This window comes from Elgaria multicarinata, chromosome 6, assembly GCF_023053635.1.
Source record: "Elgaria multicarinata webbii isolate HBS135686 ecotype San Diego chromosome 6, rElgMul1.1.pri, whole genome shotgun sequence".
NCBI lineage: Eukaryota > Metazoa > Chordata > Lepidosauria > Squamata > Anguidae > Elgaria > Elgaria multicarinata.
Window position 1 is genome coordinate 91,316,531 of NC_086176.1, and position 19,570 is coordinate 91,336,100.

Below are 19,570 nucleotides of genomic sequence, written 5' to 3' on the forward strand. Positions count from 1 at the left end.
CTTAATAACCTGGCATATTAACAAGACAGGTGGTCCCAGATCCTAAGCTGTTTGCAAAATCTCACAAATACGTGCTTGCTAAATTGTTGCCAGAAGAAGCCTGCCACTAAACTCATGCAGTTCAGGGTAATATAACCCAGTTTTATGTACAAATTTGGTAGACAAAGCAGTGCAGCAATACCCATTAGAGAACATGTTACTGTCACGATTAGAACAGTCTATACCATCTCTAGTTTAATGATCCTATTAAAAATGTGATTTTAACGTTCTGTACATACACTGTGCTTTGAGAAAATTACAGTGCTCAGGTTCCCATGGCATTTGGGTAGAAATTTTGTAAATTTGACGCCTAAGTTTAGATACATAGATAAACCTTTAGTGAATAGATAAGAACTATTGACCTTTTAGTTACTCTGTCCTACAAGACTGCTTCAAATTGTTCATGTGGGCTGAACTTTTCAGTTTAGCTAATGGCTTGTACACATCATGTGAAAAACGTTGGAATATGGGGGAACTCAAGAACATTGCTATTTTCTTCTGTAGAACAAAGGTGGGATGTGTGTATACATTACAAACATTCAAATGATTCATTTTGTTTTTTAAATTAAAATCTAGCACATTTGATGACAGCAGTGAAATTGATATGTACCCATGCCCACAATCAGTTTTTGGCATCTATTTATGTAAAATTGTGTAGGATAATGCATGTGTTGCCTATTTTGACATTTGTCCTGGAAATCTGTTTTTACTTTTTATGATGCAATTGAACTGAGGTGGTTTAGTGAATTAAAAATGTGAATATGTCTACTAAATGCATCTTGCATTTCTTATGCCGAAGGGATCCATTTCTTGGTCATTGATATGTGCTGTTTTTACTTTTCTTTACAGTTTAAAAGAATGCTCAATCGAGAGCTAACACACTTATCTGAAATGAGCCGATCGGGCAATCAGGTCTCTGAATATATATCCAACACATTTTTAGGTAAGCTTATGATTGGAACTCCTTGTTCATTTCACTGCATTTTCCCTTCCTCTCCGCCACCCTACACTAACATCCAGATTATAGCCATTATAACATTGTAGCAATTCATCTCTTTCTGTAGTGTTTGTTTTGTAATATGCTCCATGCATCATCAATAATTAAATAAAATATAACCTTCACCTCTTTTTTACAACACAGGCTTTCCTGTACATTGAATGTGGCCCTATTGTGCTCAGTTCCATTGGACAAAGCTCCCAAATGTTGCAACTTTTCACTGACTGTGTGCATTGTGTGGGCTGTGCTCGTGTATTTTGTATGACACCACAATCAACATGTTATCTTGGCTGATAACAGACATCTGCCTCTTCTGAGGTGGAGTACCAAATCTATACTAGACTTTAAATGTCAACACCTCTTAAAAGAGCAGAGGACATGTTAATTATCAGGAACTCTAAAAAAAAGTGGGTTATTATATTGTATTGTTTTATGTATTATTGGACAACCTATTTTCAAAGCTTATCTTTTCTTCTATTTAGTATTCTCATCATTCTATCTATTTCCAATGTTCAGGTGTGAGGGCCATTGTTCATGTAGCCAAACAGCATCCACACGCAAGAGGGAGAGAGGTGTCTGCAGGCCTGGGGGAAACCTACGGTTTCAAGAAATGCAAAAAATATTTAAGGCTCAATCCTATGTACGTTTAAAAAGAAAGAAAGCATGACTGGCTGGGGCATGCTGGGAGTTGTAGACTTTTTTCCTGTCTAAACATGCATAGGATTGTGCCCTTAGACAGCAAAAACAGGGAGATTATCCCCATAAGGACTGAGCATGCTCAGTGACCATGGAATGTTATTTGACTGTTGTGGGAGTGGGGCGTAGAACATTGGGTGGGAGTGTGAATGGAATGGAGTATCTTGAAGGAGAGCACTGAAAAGGAACACTCCATAATGTAACATTGTTTGGCTTTTGGATTCAGATGTTTCAAGGACTACATGCTGAAGCTCCTCTGGTCAGACACAAAATAGGAACCTAAAAGTTACAATATATAACTTGGCTTTCTCATAAAATTATCATCTTTGGTATGTTAACTTCAAAAGTATAGTTTATTCAGACAATAATTTCAAATTTACTGCGTTTACTTTTACATATTTTAAATTTTATTAATACTTTTACAAGCAAATCCAAGTTAGTCATAATACTTTCTATGTTCCTAAAGTAACAAAATGACTTTAGATCTGTAAAGAATGCTAAAAAAAATAAGTATCGCATATATTTCAATTTTCCTCCCATGTCCTTTTCCCTGCAGGGAAAAAAACAGACATCCCCCCGCACCATGGTTTAAAATTTCCAGAAATATTACATCTCTAGGCACACTGTCATTCTCTCATTGCTGACCCAAAGTCTGATAAACATAATGCAGACCATATCCAACTTTGCTCTTCTTTGGAGAATACATTCAGTCAAACAATGCTTAAAGAGGAAGGACTTGGAAAAGATAATACAGGAATAGTCCTCTGAAGTATTACTTGTGTGGTGTGGTTTGTTTAAAAATATATAATGTGTGTTATACATAAACAGTGCAGACATTGGGTTATGCTAATGGAAAGTGGTTATGCACATGTCCTTGTAGGCCCCTTCCAACTCTACTGTTCTATGATTCTATGTAAGGCAGGGTACTTAAGTTTTGCCAATCACCCTACATATCCAGCCCTCTGTAAAATATCCCATGCTGTTCTAGAGGATCCACCAATCCCCCAGAGCAGGTTTTGGGGGACCATGGGTGGCTGTAATTGGTAGTGGGGATTGGGGGAAAATAGGTGCTCTGCTTAAACTGTTTTTTGCTAGCACGAGCCCACCATTTGGGTACAAATCATTGTTAAGCAATAATATACTCAGCAATATTGACTTGTACCACTGTAACTAATTTGACATTCCACACTTGGCAAATGGGGCATAGATATCCAACCACATTATACATAGTACAAATCCGCACTCATAGCCGGCCAAAAAGTGGAGTTGCTTCAGGACTTTATTGAGGACTAGTTGGGTCTTGCATAGTGGATGGGGTGCTTTTCTCCAGCAGAAGTACATAACCTACTTTCATGACATCAGTGTGCCATAAAAAGGGGATATTGCTGGGGCTGAGCGGAGCACCAGCACGAGAGGGCCAACCAGTGTTGCTGTAGAGCTAATCCTGGCACCCTTAACCCAGTCTTACAACCTGCTCGTTTTGCCTACGGCTTATAGAATGTTGCCAAATCACAAGAGCCAACTTACGGTTCTATCAGTAATTATAAACTAATGGGGAAACAGAAATAGGTTGGAGAGACTCCTGTTGCCAGTAGCTTGCTGTGCTTAACAGAACATAACTTGTCCTGTCGATGCTATAGTTCAGCCTTTCTCAACCTGGGGCGCTCCAGATGTGTTGGACTGCACCTCCCAGAATGCCCCAGCCAGCAGAGCTGGCTGGGGCATTCTGGGAGTTGTAGTCCAACACATCTGGAGCGCCCCAGGTTGAGGAAGGCTGCTATAGTTGCTCTTTTCCTAGTTAGTCTTGATGGACCTGAAACAAATCCTTTAAAATTCCACCCCTCTCATTTGCTAGTGGATTAGCTAGCAAATTGAATTTCATGAAGTTGGCAAGGGACGTTATCAGCCTAGTTTCAGACACTTAAAAAAAAAAAAAAAGCTGGAAAAAGATTGCCTGCAGATATGACCTACTTAGAAGGATCTTCTCGCCCCAACTCACTGAAGAACACCGAGAATTCAGTGTCTGTGTTTCCACGTAAAGAAAAAAAACACCCTAAGGGGAGTATATTCACCATTGGCCTATAATCTGACCAATCCTACAAGTAGGGCTGATACCCTGTGTCGAGTTAGACAACACAGATTCATTGTAAGAGCAACTCATTTTAATAGGATTTTGAAGCACATAAATTGATGGAGGATTAGAGCCTTAGATCTAATCCAAGTAGTTACACGACTGTACCATCTCAGAATGCAAGTGGAAGAGTCACGTATTTGAACACATCCTCACATCAGAATCTAGCCTCTTCCTGACATATAAATTCTCCACATGTAGTGGGAGGGGGTTTGATGAAGTGCTGGGACCTGAACAAGCAATCCCTTAGACGTGTCCTGTGATGGAACAGTCATGCGGAGGAGACTACCACTATCCTGAATCTGACTTTTGAAACTTCATGGAAATTCCTTTTCTTCCGTTATTAATAAGTCCTTAAAGACTTGGATGGCATTGTCCTTAATGCCGGAACTATCTGTCTTCAAGGTTTAAGCCCAAGGCTGTTACCTGATGAAGGGCTACCAGGGGTAATAATTAGAAGACATGGTGTACCTATTCTGACTTTTATTCCTTAACAGAGTTTCTGCATTTAAAAAAAAAGATAGGTGTGAAAACATGGGGTTTGGGAGTTACGATTAGAAGGCCTCATTGTCTTGATCCCCTTATGAACTTCTGTGCATGAGGCAGGGTGACAGTGTGATAAAAGCATCATTTTAAAGCACCCCAAGCATTTCTAGACCATGTTTCAAACCTTTCCTAATTTTCAGTATGCTTAGCCTGTTTTCTCTAGGGAAAGGTCTCATGGAAACCACCAAATGAGTGTGTTGTCCATTTTGGAAGCAATAATTATATGTAAGGGATGTGAGTGGAGGGGAGAAGTACTTTTAGGATTGAGAAACGCTCCCAGCACTGATAGTGTTAGCTGCTCATTTGGAACAAAACCTTAGGAAATCCCTTGGAATTCCATGGCCCATTGAAAATCTTCTGGACAGACACTTCTTTTCACTTCAGTTCATCTGACAGCTCGCTTTAGAATCCTCCCTTTAGATGGCCCTAAACTTTGTGCATATGACTGAACCCATTAACGTCAAGGCCTGCACATGAATTATTCCTCTTCTCCTGCTGTTGGTTTGAACCAGTTCAAGTGTTCTTCCTTTCCTCCTTGTTTTATTTAATTGGTGATCAGAAGGAGGCAGTAAAAGGGTGGGAGGGAGCTGAATGCCTCAGGCTGAAAGTTGGTGACATTTTCACTCGGTTGCAGCAATCTGATCAGAGTTCTCAGCTGTTTCCAGTAGGTTCGTTAGCCTGTTCTAAAAGGTTGAAGAAAGACAGAGAAAAACACACAACCGTACTGAATAAAACAGATATGTAGTCAGTGTTGCTGCAATCACCCCGTTCCAATAGTGTTTTTTTTTTAAATAGTTTGAGCCATTAGTTCTACCAAAAAGGTGCATACACTTCTTAAATGTTCTAGACCTGTACTATGATTTCTGGTTGGGTGTGTTTTTAATGTTATGTTTATTTGAGGGGACTGGGGAAAACTAAGGGAATAATTTTATTTAAATTGTCTAGAGAGCAATCCTATGGTCCCTGGGCGAGTATCCCAGGGAACATAGGATGGCTCAGAAACCTCTTCCGAGGTCAGAGACAGCACACCGACCTTCGCCAGGAGAGTCGGAGATCCGACCCCTTGAACCAGCAATCTGTACTTGACCAAATTTTGTTTCCTATTTCTGTAAATGTCATGGAGTTAAACTGTTCAGGAGCTGCCCTCGTTCCTGTTACATTTGCACCAGCACAAATACTGGTTTATTCGCCTGTATCTGCAGTTGTATTCATTACCTGAAAATAGAAAGGGAGTCATTTAGTTCCATCTGGCAAAGTTTTCTTTCAGTCCCTTACTTGCCACTGTAGTTGGCTTAATGACTAAATAGTTTTAGATGAGCATAAAAAGCTCTTAATCTTTTATCACTTCACTTCAGAGGCAATGTGAGGATGAAAATTTGGATTTTGAGCAGGGGTTCAAATCTCTAAGGAATGAAGGTAGTTTCTTGGACTCTCAGCTTAATCTTCTTTAAAGGGTTGCTGGGAATATAAAATGAAGTAAGGAAATGCTGTAACATTTGTGCAATTAGTACAGAAGGAGGGGTGTTTTGTTTTTAAAAAGCAGTTGTAGTGGTCAGGATGTTTTATATCAATATTGTTGAGGCATGTCTACACCATGCCTATATCCTGGGGTAGTCCTTGGATCGTCCCTGTGTGTCCACATGATGCACAAGGGATCCCAGGGGCAACCCAGGACTAGCAAGGACCTACCCCGGGATATCAGGAACCTCGGAAAACCAGACTTTTCCACGGTTCCAGGACCATCCCGTGGAGTGCAGCTGTGTGGCTGCTGCTCGCAGGTTGTCCTGTCCTCCCTGCGAGTAGCAGGGACCACAAAATGGCCATGGAGCTGCACAGCGGCAGTCCGTGCCCAATGGGGGTGGGGAGCGGGGTTGGTTGTTGTTTTTCCTTACCTTTGGTGCTTCCAGGATGTCGCACGGCCCTCTAGACACCCAGGGAGGCTCACGGAAGCTGATAAGTCCGCAATCCTCCCCCTAAACCCTTGTGGTGTAGGCATGCCCTTAGTTTCTTAACTCTGTGTGGTGGTCACTATTACTTCTGCTTTACAGATGCTAAAATTAAGTTTAGGGTGATTGATCTTTCTAAGACGGATGGGGAATGTGTGGCTCTCCAGATGTTGTTGGACTGCATTTCCCATTATTCCTCGCCATTGGCTATTCTGTCTAGGGCTGATGGGAATTACAGTCCAACAACATCTGGGGAGCCACACATTTCCCACCTTTGGCTTAAAGTAAACCAATAGATTAGCTTAGATTTGAAGCCACCTTCTATCTATTCAGCCATGCTGGCTGGCCTGTGTTTGTGTGAATGCGTGAGTTTTCCCAGCTTTGCTACTGTGATTTGTAAATTGAAGGATCTTTTGTGAAAAGTTGTGTTTGGATTGGTACTGATTTTTTTCCCAAGACTTCGCTAAGATACAAACAGATTATAGTTTGTTTCTCCTTCCTTTCAAAGACAAACAGCATGAAGTGGAAATCCCATCCCCAACACAGAAAGAGAAAGAGAAGAAGAAACGGCCTATGTCTCAGATCAGCGGAGTGAAGAAACTGATGCACAGTTCCAGCTTAACAAATTCCAGCATCCCCAAATTTGGAGTTAAAACTGACCAAGAAGATACTCTGGCCAAGGTGAGAACAATGCTGGTCTATAGCCAGTTGTGGACCTGTAGCTCAGAAATATGCCATGCCATTAGCTCACATTTATGGCTTTTTGGACGTGAATATTTACAACACATCACATGCATTTCAAAGCCAGATATGGATGCTGATTCATTTTATGCTAGTGTAGACTACAGTGAGCAGAGTGGTCATTAGAACTATATTAGTAAAGAAGTAAAATGAAAGGGGATTGGAAAATGAAACCCAAAGTGTGTATGGTGAACTTGTACACCGATCAGCAGGTATGTTTCCCCAAAGGAAAAATAATGAAGAATGCTGCAGATTTCCCCCCTTTGATCATTCTGGCATTCAGATCATTCACAAAAAGAAAGATGATAGCCATAGGATTATAGCATCTTTGGAGGGAGGCTTCCCATGTTCAGTTCATGCAAAATGCTCTTAACATCCTCCCTGTTCAAAGTCTAGAAAATTGGTTGCTGTGATGTTGAAATGAGATTAGCAGCAGCAGTCTGGTGTTGTTGTTTCAAATAACCCCCATTCGAAAATAGGTATTAGATTCTGTTTCCTCTTTGATTTTTATATTAGGAACTAGAAGATGTAAACAAATGGGGCCTCCAGGTGTTTAAAATAGCTGAATTATCTGGGAACAGACCTTTGACAGTCATCATGTACACCATTTTCCAGGTACGTTTAGCAGGAGAGAACTTTTCCACTTTTTATTTTATTTTACTGTAGCCACAGCATGTGTTGTAAAAAAGCAATTGTTGTTTGTCTCTTTAATTCCAGGAACGGGAATTATTAAAAACATTTAAAATTCCACCAGACATGTTAATAACCTACTTGATGACACTGGAGGATCATTACCATGCAGATGTGGCATATCACAACAACATACATGCTGCAGATGTTGTACAGTCTACACACGTGCTGTTGTCAACCCCAGCTTTGGAGGTAGGTCTGCCATATGGCAAAGTAGAAACACGAACTTGTGGCATAGATCACACAGCTGGGACTTCAAACATCTATGCAGATGTTTAGGTTTTGACTTCTGTTAACTTCGGATAATTAAAATGGCTAATTTTAGTTGTACTATAGATCTCACAATACATTGTTGTCATCCTGGTTTCAAACAATGCACTAAGCTGGCTTCCCAATAATTGTACACTTGGAAAATAAAATGATTTGATATGAGGAAGAGAAACCTTGAAACCTTCCAAATATCTTGTGACTCATTATCTAAAACCTTTTGGAAGCTTACGTATACTTTGATCAGCTGTTCTAAGGAAGGAGTAAATATAGGTAGGAGAACTTGATGGGGATCAATGCACTTGTTTTTTTTATTTTAAAAGCATTTTTATTCCATTTAGTAATTCTTTTCAGTCCCACTCTGTCACTCACACCTTTCCTCCTCCCTGCTTTTCCCCTAGGCGGTATTCACAGATCTAGAGATTTTGGCTGCTATTTTTGCCAGTGCAATACATGATGTTGATCATCCCGGAGTTTCAAACCAATTTCTTATCAACACAAGTAAGTGCGGCTTATTTCTGTTAACTCCGAGAGCCTGTGTACTCGGCGTTGATATTCTGTATGTCGAAAACAGACAGTAATGTCTTTTATTCTTTTTATGTCTTTTGGTGGGTAGTCAGCTTCTCTCTATGTTCTGGTTCCACCCTGTAAAAATATGTGTCCAGGGACTTCCCTGGCCCAGTGGTTCTCTGGGGGAAAGGGAGTCTTGAAGGTGGGTTTCCTACTCAGCAGGTCTTTATATTGCCATACCTCCCCAAATGATCAGGCTATGGGCTCCAGGCAGCCCAGAAGGAACAGTAAGCTTCCTGGGGGCAATTTCTGCTGCTAAGCATCTTGCCCCACCCCCTCGCTCCTCTTCTCCCGATGGCTCTGATAACTAAAGGATGGGATCCATCTGGTTCACATGTTGCTCTGCCTCACCTTACTTCTACCTCCCCTTCCACTGTCATTTGTGTTTGCTACCTAATGGTAGAAAAATGAACCATTTAGATAAGCATATTGTGAGGCTCGCTTGGTGTAGAACTTTTGTAATTTCAGGTAAAGAAATGGCCTATTTTGTGAAAAACAGTGAGAGCTTTCTGAGGAAAAAAATTATTAGGTAAAAAACAAAATATAGGAGATGGGGGTGCAGGGGAGAGCCAGTAAATAAGTAAATAGAAGAGTGTAAACAACTTCTAGAGCTTGGTTCCCTCCTATCTCATCTGCAGTAAAGTTTATTCATTTCCCCAGTATATATTTAAATGCTGCAGTCTCCAGCCACCAATCTCTATGGCCTAGTTCTCAAGCCCAACCTACACATGACATAGCATATCATTTTCCTTGACCTTTTCTCTTTTTCTTTATTTACCAAATAATGTCACAGAGGCTGCAGTCTGGAGTGGATACTGACCAGAAAAAAGTTTATTGCCTCAGTGAGAGCTAGGCATAACCCCACCCCACCCCACCCACACACAGTGTTTCTCTTTGAGCTAGTAATATAATGCCAGGACTCAACACAACATCCTGCTGCAAAGGAGAATTTCCAGATTTGATTCTTTTTTAAAACATACCCAATTAATTTGTTTCAGCTAAGAAACTGAACCTTCCTTGTATTTATTTTAGTTTTTTATTTCATTTATTACACTTGTACTTCAATTGTCCATAGACCTCTAGGTAGCGGCTTCTTGCCTTCGGCTCACGCCTACAGGATGTTGAAGGCTTTAACACCTGGGGAAAGAGGACAGGTTGCTTGCAGCTGCTGGTGAGGGAGGGCAACAGCAAACACACACAGGACTCTTCCAATGCAAACCCAACCCTCTCCTGGTCAAGGTATCTCTAGTAGCCTCATTTTAAATACCTGGGGAAAGAGGACAGGTTGCTTGCAGCTGCTGGGGAGGGAGGGCAACAGCAAACACACACAGGACTCCTCCAATGCAAACCCAACCCTCTCCTGGCCAAGGTATCTCTAGTAGCCTCGTTTTAAATACCTGGGGAAAGAGGACAGGTTGCTTGCAGCTGCTGGGGAGGGAGGGCAACAGCAAACACACACAGGACTCCTCCAACGCAAACCCAACCCTCTCCTTGTATACTGCCCAGCAGCCAAAACATTTGAAAATGCTTATGTATACTTTAATGGTCCGTGGGCCAGCTTCTTGTGAATTTGTGATGAGTCATGTACAAGAAGGAGGATTGGGGATTTAATTTAGAGAGTTTCCCAAGCTGTGTTGACACCAAATGCACTTTCACAACCCCACAGGAATGCAAGCTGAATACAAAATGTTACAGAATATTTTAAATTAGTAAGAACTAGAAGCACAAAACCAAGTCTTCCCTTGGCAGCACTTAATAGTATTGTTACATTACAGTGGAATTGTGTTAACATATGTACAAAATGGCAGAAACAAATGATTTAACTTAGGTCTGGACTTCCGAATTTTGGAAATCCTTTTCATTGTCATTGGGGAAAATATATTTTTCAAATCATCTAAGCCTTGATGGATTGACTAATATGAGAGAGAGAGGTAGAGAGAGGTTCAAATGAGGCCCATCTGAGTATGATAGATGGCTGTAGTTGCCCAGTACTTTATAAATCTTTAGTGCAGATGTGGCTAAGATGGTTTACACACACACACACCTTCAATTGAAGTGGGAAACCATTAGATATGTGTCTGCATGTTCTACATGCATTGCTAACGTGGGGACGGACTTCCCTCACCTGCTGATTCTGCCTTGCAACCCTTCCCTCTGGTAGGTAATTTTCACCACTTTCCTCCCAGCCAGTCTGAAGTTGTTAATAAGCCTAGAGGGGGAAAGGTTGCAGGGGAAGATAGGTATTAAAGAGTGGAAATAATACCTTAAATATCTATTTGAGATTTAGGCCTTAGCTAGACCCAAGGTTTATCCCGGGATCATGCCGTGGTCATCCCTGCCTGCTCCCGGGATCCCCTGTGTGTCATTTAGATGCACAGGGATGACCCCGGGACGATCCCGAGATAAACCTTAGGTCTCACTAAGGCCTTAGTATCTTAAATATCTAAAGGTATTTAAGTGACAAATGCTACCAAGAAAGTGGGCAGTGCTAGCCTCTTACGTGGCATTGAGTTTCAGCTCCAGATCCAGAGGAAGGGATGGTATTCCCTCCCTTCCTCCCATGCTGGAACTAGTGGTGAATGGGACTAAAGTCTGGGGCAGAAGTGATGATAATGATGGGAATATTCCTGTCCTGGTTTGGTTTGGTTTCTTTTAAATCCCCTAATAACTCTTCACCCCGATGCTTGCACCCAACTTGCACCCATGGATCTCCATGAAGTTCCCCACTGTGGACATCCCACAGATGTTTGGTGCTTGGGTTGGATTGAGGTGCAGAAGTACAGTAAGTTACAGGGGTGCAGGTGGTCCAGAAGTCTGAGAGACTCTGGATTATATTATTCGGGCAGGATGTTGTTCATAAATGGAAGGTTTTACTAACTTGGTCTTTGAGTCATCTGAATAGCACGTGTGTAGGGATAAGTTATTACGTGGCTCCAAAAGAATTCTTGGTTGTTAAGCGTTACATGCAACCAACTCACAAAATGCGAATGTTTTCAAAAACATCCTTTCACGTACTTTTTCCTGAGTCTTACAGGCATCTTGCCACATCACAAGGACCAGATAATGATTAGAAGTTTTTAAAAGCCCTCTTCTTTAAAACAATAATACAAAACTCTGAAAGCTGAAGGATTTTATGAATTAGTCATTCAATGTGGGAGGTTGCTTTTCTAAAAAGTAGAGCTTTTTAATATTGTTTTAATGCTTAAACCCATCAGATGCGATTATGTGATAAAAGGGATTTCATTGGCAACCAACATCTTCCTCCTCCCTCTCCTCTGTCATGTTCTACTTTGGGAGAAAAAGAGCTAGAGAGAGGGTTTCTCGGCTCACGTGTTCGGTACAGGAGAGTGAGACTGCAGGAGAAGAAATCGAAGTGCAAGAGCTGCATGTAGTTCTGTTAAGCTGCAGGGATTTTGTGGATGAACTTTAAAAAAACAAAAAATATGAAAGGACAGTAAGTAGAGCAGACTGATACATGGCTAGCCTTAAGACATGGAAATTATAATAAACAGAAAGTAATAGCAACAAATGACAAATAGTATTTCATCCAAAAGCATCTAGAATGATTTGAGGGAATGAAATCCAACTGTGTGTTTTCCTAAATACAACTAAGCATCTCGTTAGGGGAGCCTGAGCAAATGTGTTTCTTTCCATGGGTGTTCCAAGATGCCTGCTTGATTTCTTGGTCATGTACAGGCTGATATTAAACACATGCTCCTCTTTGTAGAGTTTGCATTTGGATAACAATGGACTTTTCTCTGCAGTTCTTGGTAGCAGTGAACATTGGTAAGGTAGGAACTGCCTTTGGGACAAGCTGATATTAGGAAAGGACACATGTACAACATGGTACATGAGCAGGTTCTTTACTAAAGGCTCAGCTTGTGTCTCAATGCCTGTTGGAAGAACTCTGTATTTTAAAAAAAGACCACAAGCCAGTGGAAGAGAGAAACTGTACTCAAGGGACCTGTGACATTTCTTTATGAGGAGCTAATTACAGTGCAATTGCTAGAACCCAAAAAATGGTAAGGGAGCAGGTTGTTGGTTCTGTATGCTTGGCTCTGCAGCTTGACAAAGATGTCAGTGCAGAAATGGAGGGAGGCACGGCGATCTCTTCCCCCTCTGACATGGCATAGATGCAAGGCAGAGTTTTGGAGGAAGCACCATGATTTGTTTGCAGATACACTAAGACTTTTTTGCCAAATGAAATGATCAGCCTTAGGAACATAAGAGCCATGCTGGATCAGACCAAGGGTCCATGTAGTCCAGCACTTTGTGTTGATACAGTGGCCAACAAGATGTCAACCAGCAATTCACAGGCAGGGCATGCCGATGTTTTCTTCTAGGTTTTGGAATTGTGCAGAGTCCCTTTCTTCTGGAGGACAATGCAGGCAAATTTTGCTACATGCAGCCTAAATCCAGTTGGCGTGGAGGTGTTTTTGATGTTTGGGGCATTTGACACATACCAGTGGTTACTCTGCAGAAAGAGACATGTGTCCAAGGCTGCTGAAGAGAAGGGCTGTGCTGTTCCAAGCATTTGAATTATAAACTGAGTTCATTTTGGATATCTTAAGAATGTGAGAAATAAAACTTGTATAGAGAAAGGGATGCAGGCTTTCTTAATATATGTGCTTTGTCACTGTCTTGCAGACTCTGAGCTCGCTTTGATGTACAATGATTCCTCAGTCCTGGAAAACCATCATTTAGCTGTGGGCTTCAAGTTACTGCAGGAGGAGAATTGTGACATTTTCCAGAATTTGACAAAAAAGCAGAGGCAATCGTTGAGAAAGATGGTCATTGACATTGTACGTTGCCATTTGAATTTACCTCCCTACTTCTGCACTGCATGTAGCCCAAGTTTGCAAAGAACAAATGCAGATAAACTTTTTAATGGCAGGTTGTATAGTATTCAAAACCAAAATAGCACACAGTTGAAGGTGCTATTCCAGAAGCGTTGTGTTTTAACTCTGTTTTAATTCGGCAGATTCTCAGCAGCTTGTTTACCTTGCAGCTCAGTCTTGCTTAGGGTTATTTGGCAGGATTTGGACTTCTTCTTGCATTTGACCTCCTACTCCGATAAAACACTGCTGAATTATGAGAGCTCTATCTACACAGCTTGGGCTGTCCTGTCCCTAGGTTTAATCTTTTCCCAGTGCGCCCAGAGACCATGTGTTTTGCATTCACACTTGGTATTTCCATAAAGTTGTGGTCAAACTTCCCTAACCTGGTGCCTTCCAGGTATTTTGGACTTCAGCTCCCATCATCCCCTTCCAGCATGGTCAGTGGTCAGGAATGCTGTGAGTTGTAGTCCAAGAACATCAGGAGGGCACCAGGTTGGGGAAGGTTGCTCTAGGTCAGACCTCCCCAACTTGGTGTCCTCCAGTTGTGCTGGACTACAACTAACAGCATCCCCAGCCAACCATTCTGGCTGAGGATGCTGGGAATCACAGTCCAAAACCATATGGAGGGCACCAGGTTGGGGAAAGCTGCTCTAGGTGACTCTGTATGATTACTGTTACTGGCAATGCCAATTTAAGCTTTACATCAGCTCATAATAAATTAGGGATGTAGGAAGTTTTAGTTATCTGTTGTTTTCTCTTCTTCTCCAAGGTGCTTGCAACAGACATGTCTAAGCATATGAATCTATTAGCCGATTTGAAAACGATGGTTGAAACCAAGAAAGTGACTAGCTCCGGCGTTCTGCTTCTTGATAACTATTCAGACAGGATTCAGGTAAGATGCTGTGTGTTACAAACATGGATTATCTCTCTTTTCCCCATCATATGCCTTCCAGTAGACCTAAGAACATAAGAAGTGCCCTGCTGGATCAGACCAAGGGTCCATCTAGTCCAGCACTCTGTTCACACAGTGGCCAAACAGCCATCAGCCAGGGACGAACAAGCAGGACCTGGTGCAACAGCACCCTCCCACCCATGTTCTCCAGCAACTGGTGCACACAGGCTTACTGCCTCGAACACTGGAGATTGCACTTAGCCTTCAGGACTAGCCTTCTCCTCCAGGGCTAGTAGCCATTGATAGCCTTTGCCTCCAGGAATTTATCCAACCCCCTTTTTAAGCCATCCAAATTGGTGGCCATCACTACATCCTGTGGTAGTGAGTTCCATAATTTAACTATGCGCTGTGTGAAGAAGTACTTCCATTTATTTGTCCTGGATCTCCTACCAATCAGCTTCATGGGATGACCCCTGGTTCTAGTATTTTGAGAAAGGGAGAAAAATGACTCCCTATCCACATTCTCCACACCATGCATAATTTTGTACACCTTTATCAGGTCTCCCCTTAGCCTCCTTTTTTCCAGGCTAAACAATCCCAGTTGATGTAACCTTCCCTCATGGGGGAGTTGCTCCAGCCCCTTAATCATTTTAGTTGCCCTTTTCTGCCCTTTTTCCAGCTCTATAATATCTTTTTTTAGGTGTGGTGACCAGAACTGTACACAGTATTCTAAGTGTAGTCGCACCATAGATTTTTATAAATTCCTTTTCTTATCATGCCTAACATGGAGTTTGCCTTCTTTACAGTGGCCGCACACTGGGTGGACATTTTCATCACGCTGTCCACCACAATCCCAAGATCTCTTTCTTGTTTGGTCACCACCAGTTCAGATCCCACTAGGTTATACTTGAAGTTGGGGGGGGGGGGGGTCCACAACGTGCATCACCTGCATGTCTTGCTTTCTAGATTGGCTGCCATTCCCACCTGTAACAACCTTCTCTTCTGAGTTTCAATTATGCCTATTATGGGTTATGCCTTGAGAGTGGCCAAGTTATGTTTCTTGACTCAACTCCCACTTTTCTTTGAAACTGATTCAGTCTTGCACTTACAACATTTTTGGCCTTTTAGTATAGGCAGAAGCTGTAGATGTGAGATAATTGGGAGGCTATTAATGTCAGTGTGAGAAACACGCAGCACATCATCCTTTGGCTGTTCAGAATAAACCTTGCACTCCATGTATTTTCGAGATTCTGTTTTCACACCCGCCAAACGTGCAAATGGGAAAAGGGTTTTGTCTCCAGTGGAATAACACCACAGCTTCTCTTAAAAAAAAATCTGTCTATTTTAGGTTCTACAAAATATGGTACACTGTGCAGATCTAAGCAATCCAACAAAGCCACTTCAGCTGTATCGCCTATGGACAGATAGGATAATGGAAGAATTCTTTCGTCAGGGAGATCGAGAAAGAGAGAGAGGCATGGAGATCAGTCCCATGTGTGATAAGCACAATGCATCAGTAGAAAAATCACAGGTAATCCATTTAATACAGAGGGATGAGATGACAATATGCATTGTGGTTTAATAGAACACTAAATGCCTTTTAGCCAACAGGATTGTAGCTCTATGTTATAGTTCCATTTCAAACATTAGTTCCGATATTTACAGCAAAAACAAATAATGTTGGCCCCGTTCAGAAGTCACCTTAAACCATGACTTTAACCATGGTAGTTAAGCCAGAAAGCCAGGCCGTGTTCAGAAGACACCTTAAACCACGGCTTTAACCATGGTGAATAAAGCAAAAAGCCTTATTCACTGTGGTTAAAGCCATGGTTTAAGGTATCTTCTGAACACGGCCTGGCTTTCTGGCTTAACCACCGTGGTTAAAACCATGGTTTAAGGTGTCTTCTGAATGGGCCCATTATATCTTTGGAGAAAGTAAGTAGGTTTCATTACAATGATCAAGGATCCACAAATGCAACTGCCAGATCACCACTGGCACGTGCAACTTTTACTCTGGCCGTAGCACAGAATAAAGCAGAGCCCCCATCTTTCTTCTATGACTCGGGAAGTGTGAGGACTCACTGTGATTCGAGGCTGAATTTAGAAGCATGGGCAAATGGCAGGGACTCCCCGATGCTGCACTGAACACGGAGACACTTGGCAAGTCATGAGGCTTCTTTCCACTTTCAGAGAATCTAAGATGTAATACGGTGGACCCAAGCTGCCATTCCTCTCCACAGTTCTGCTGGGTCTTGAGCACAATGGCTGGAGTAGGAACATGGTGAGAGCAAATATTGACTGTCAGCCAATGCAAGTCAAGAATTTTTGACCTCTGACAATCAGAACATAAGAAGAGCCATGCTGGATCTGACCATATTTTTCAGCATTCTGTTCACCTACTGGCCAGACAGCAGCCTGTGGGAAGCCCACAAGTAGGATATGAGTGCAACAGCACCCTCCTGGTTGTGTTCCCCAGCTACTGGTGTACAGATGCAGTGCCTCTGATACCAGATGGTACTGGAGTTATTAGGACTAGTAGCCATTGATAGCCTTATCCACTAAGACAATCATCTGCAAGTTAGGATGAGGAAACAGAAGAAAGGTAGGATGCGGAATGCCTCTCTTAGGCTTGTTTTTCCATTCATTTAATTTTAATGGAGCAATCAGAGAAGTCAATTCCTTCACCTTTTGGAATAACATCTCTCCCTTCATTTTGCATTATCACAGGTGGGTTTTATAGACTACATTGTTCACCCTCTCTGGGAGACCTGGGCGGACCTTGTACACCCAGATGCCCAGGACATCTTAGACACGTTGGAGGACAATCGTGAATGGTACCAGAGCACAATCCCTCAGAGTCCTTCTCCTGCCCCAGATGACCAAGAGGAGGGTAGACAGGGCCAAACAGAAAAATTCCAGTTTGAACTAACCCTGGAGGAAGATGGTGAGTCAGACACAGAAAAGGACAGTGGAAGCCAAGTGGAAGAAGATACCAGCTGCAGTGACTCCAAGACTCTTTGCACCCAAGACTCAGAATCCACTGAAATTCCCCTTGATGAACAAGTGGGAGAGGAAGTGGTGGAGGAAGAAGAAGAGGCGGAGGGCCAGACAGAACCTTGTGTGCTAGAAGAACGTTCTCCTGACACGTAACAGTGCGACGGCTTCGGAGCTCTCTTGGTTCTCCTCCCTCTCTTTTTCTCTTTTTAAAAAATGAAAATGGTTTCCCAAGTGCATGTCACACGGCACAACCATGGTCACGCCTCACCGTCATCTGCCAGAGATGTTTTGTTGATCAAAAACTGACCTTGACTACTCAGTTTGGCACTCAGGAATATTGTAACCAGAATTGTTCATCTCCATGGCATCAGAGAGCAAAGGAAAACACCTGCAGAGAACAGTTTAATAAGAGTTCAACTTGGCAGATATGATCAGAGAGTGTGTCTACTCCAAGCTGTTTTCAAAACGAGTAAAGGCTGGTCCAAAGCTAGTGTGTGTGCGTGTGTGTGTGCGTGTGTGCATGTGTGCGCGTTTGTTTTGTATTGGATTTTAATTTAATGAGAGAGGCAATTAGTAGCATACATCAGCAGAGTCTAAAGAAAGCGGCCAGCGAGTGAACCAAGGTTTCAAGTGGAAAAGTAAATGCACTCAGATAATGGGACACAACAAGAATCTGTTACCAGTAGGAAGATGAAGCTGTGGAAATCGCATAATTTTCTAATTTCAAGTCTTCCTGACACATGACTGAAAAAAGTGTGGCTCAGTGGGTCGCACTGACGTCTGCATTTTGTATAATATGTAAAACGGAAATCTTTTTGTAGAGTTTACTTTTATTATTAAATGTATTGAGGTATTATATTTAAAAGAATGCAACACCCTCAGAACTTCATCTGCCACTGGTTCTTTCTCCTCCCCACCCCCAAAAGAGTAACTTGCAAGTTTTCAATACAAATATATGCTACACTGGATAAATCAAATTTTATATTTGTTTGCACTTAGATTTTCATAGCAATTCATCAAGCTGTTATAAAGTAACCCTTTGTTTTATAGACCAATTAGATCTATGAAATCCTCTTTTCATCCCCTCCCTTTCTGTGTGGCAGAAAACACTTTGTTGGCATTAATTTCTGGCTTTTTTCTTCTTCATTGTAATTTTTCAAAAGCAGCAATACATCATTTGTGATGAGCTCTTTGTCCTCAGAGATGGCTTAGTCCTGCACACCCAGCCTTCATGGCTGTGGGCGTACTGTGCTCAACCAAAAAATTCTTTCTGATATCTAGTTGACCACTAGAGTAGCAGTTTCCCAAAATTCAGGTTGTGGCAGGAGACCTGAGGATGGAGCACTAAGCTCCCTACGGTGGATGCAGTGGGATTCCGAGAGTGGGAGGCGATGACAACTAATAGGGTCAGTAGTTGGGACTTCCAAGAAAGCTCCAAAACCAAGATAGAACTCCAATGGCAACTCACAGCCATAGCCAGTATGAATGTGACTTTCTTGTTATAAATGCACATCTTTTATTTTCTCATTAAATTATTCCCATTTCCATAAGGCCATTTCTGACTGTGCTTGTGACATCATTAATGGTCTGTCCTAGACACATGCTGTGACAGCAAATAAATAATTAAAATGGGAGGTGTATAGACTGTTGTGACGGCACAGCACTGCAGCTACATTTGTACAAACAGTTAAAACGGGAATGTGCACAAACATTCCTAGTGGAATGTCCATTGTATTGTGTCAAAAACTGCCTGAGCCTTCCTACCCCCTGCCCTTCATCTGTTTTGTCAACCTTGATGGCTTTTTGTAAGATCTGGGCAGAAAACACTGTTAAAGGTCAGCCCAATTAGGGCCTTTTAAAAATGTGTAGCTCTTGACCTTGATTACAGCAAGACATCTAACATTATTTTTTTTAAAAAAAGCATATGAACATCTGCCAGAATCTTATGGAAAGGATCCTACATTTTTTTTCTGATCAGTGATTTGGGATTTTTTAAGGGTTATTTTTTCTCACCTTATGCTGCCCTGTTGAGAACTCACATCTAGAATTGAACCATTAATGGTAATCTAGGTGATGAGAATGCATTGCCCTAAAAAAAGGGAACCGGTTGAGAAAAGCATTTGCAGAATAAAGTCTAGGCTGCAATCCCACAGAATTACGTGCCAGTAAGGCTATTGATATTAATGGGTTTAAGTACAATCAAGTCTATGTTGGATTGTG

At 41.9% G+C, this 19,570-nt stretch overlaps 1 protein-coding gene across 6 annotated transcripts in view; it reads left to right on the forward strand.

Annotated features, from left to right (window-relative positions):
* Positions 1-19,259, forward strand: part of PDE4D (phosphodiesterase 4D) — a 574,358-nt gene extending 555,099 nt beyond the window's left edge. For all 6 annotated transcript variants that reach the window (XM_063128044.1, XM_063128045.1, XM_063128046.1 and 3 more), the window contains 9 exons: positions 889-982; positions 6,864-7,036; positions 7,613-7,711; positions 7,814-7,978; positions 8,455-8,554; positions 13,271-13,425; positions 14,231-14,353; positions 15,702-15,884; positions 17,081-19,259. In XM_063128044.1, the coding sequence (XP_062984114.1) occupies positions 889-982; positions 6,864-7,036; positions 7,613-7,711; positions 7,814-7,978; positions 8,455-8,554; positions 13,271-13,425; positions 14,231-14,353; positions 15,702-15,884; positions 17,081-17,503 (1,515 nt within the window). In that variant the 3' untranslated portion in view covers positions 17,504-19,259. The remainder of the gene's footprint in view (positions 1-888; positions 983-6,863; positions 7,037-7,612; positions 7,712-7,813; positions 7,979-8,454; positions 8,555-13,270; positions 13,426-14,230; positions 14,354-15,701; positions 15,885-17,080) is intronic.
* The last annotated feature ends 311 nt before the right edge of the window (positions 19,260-19,570 follow it).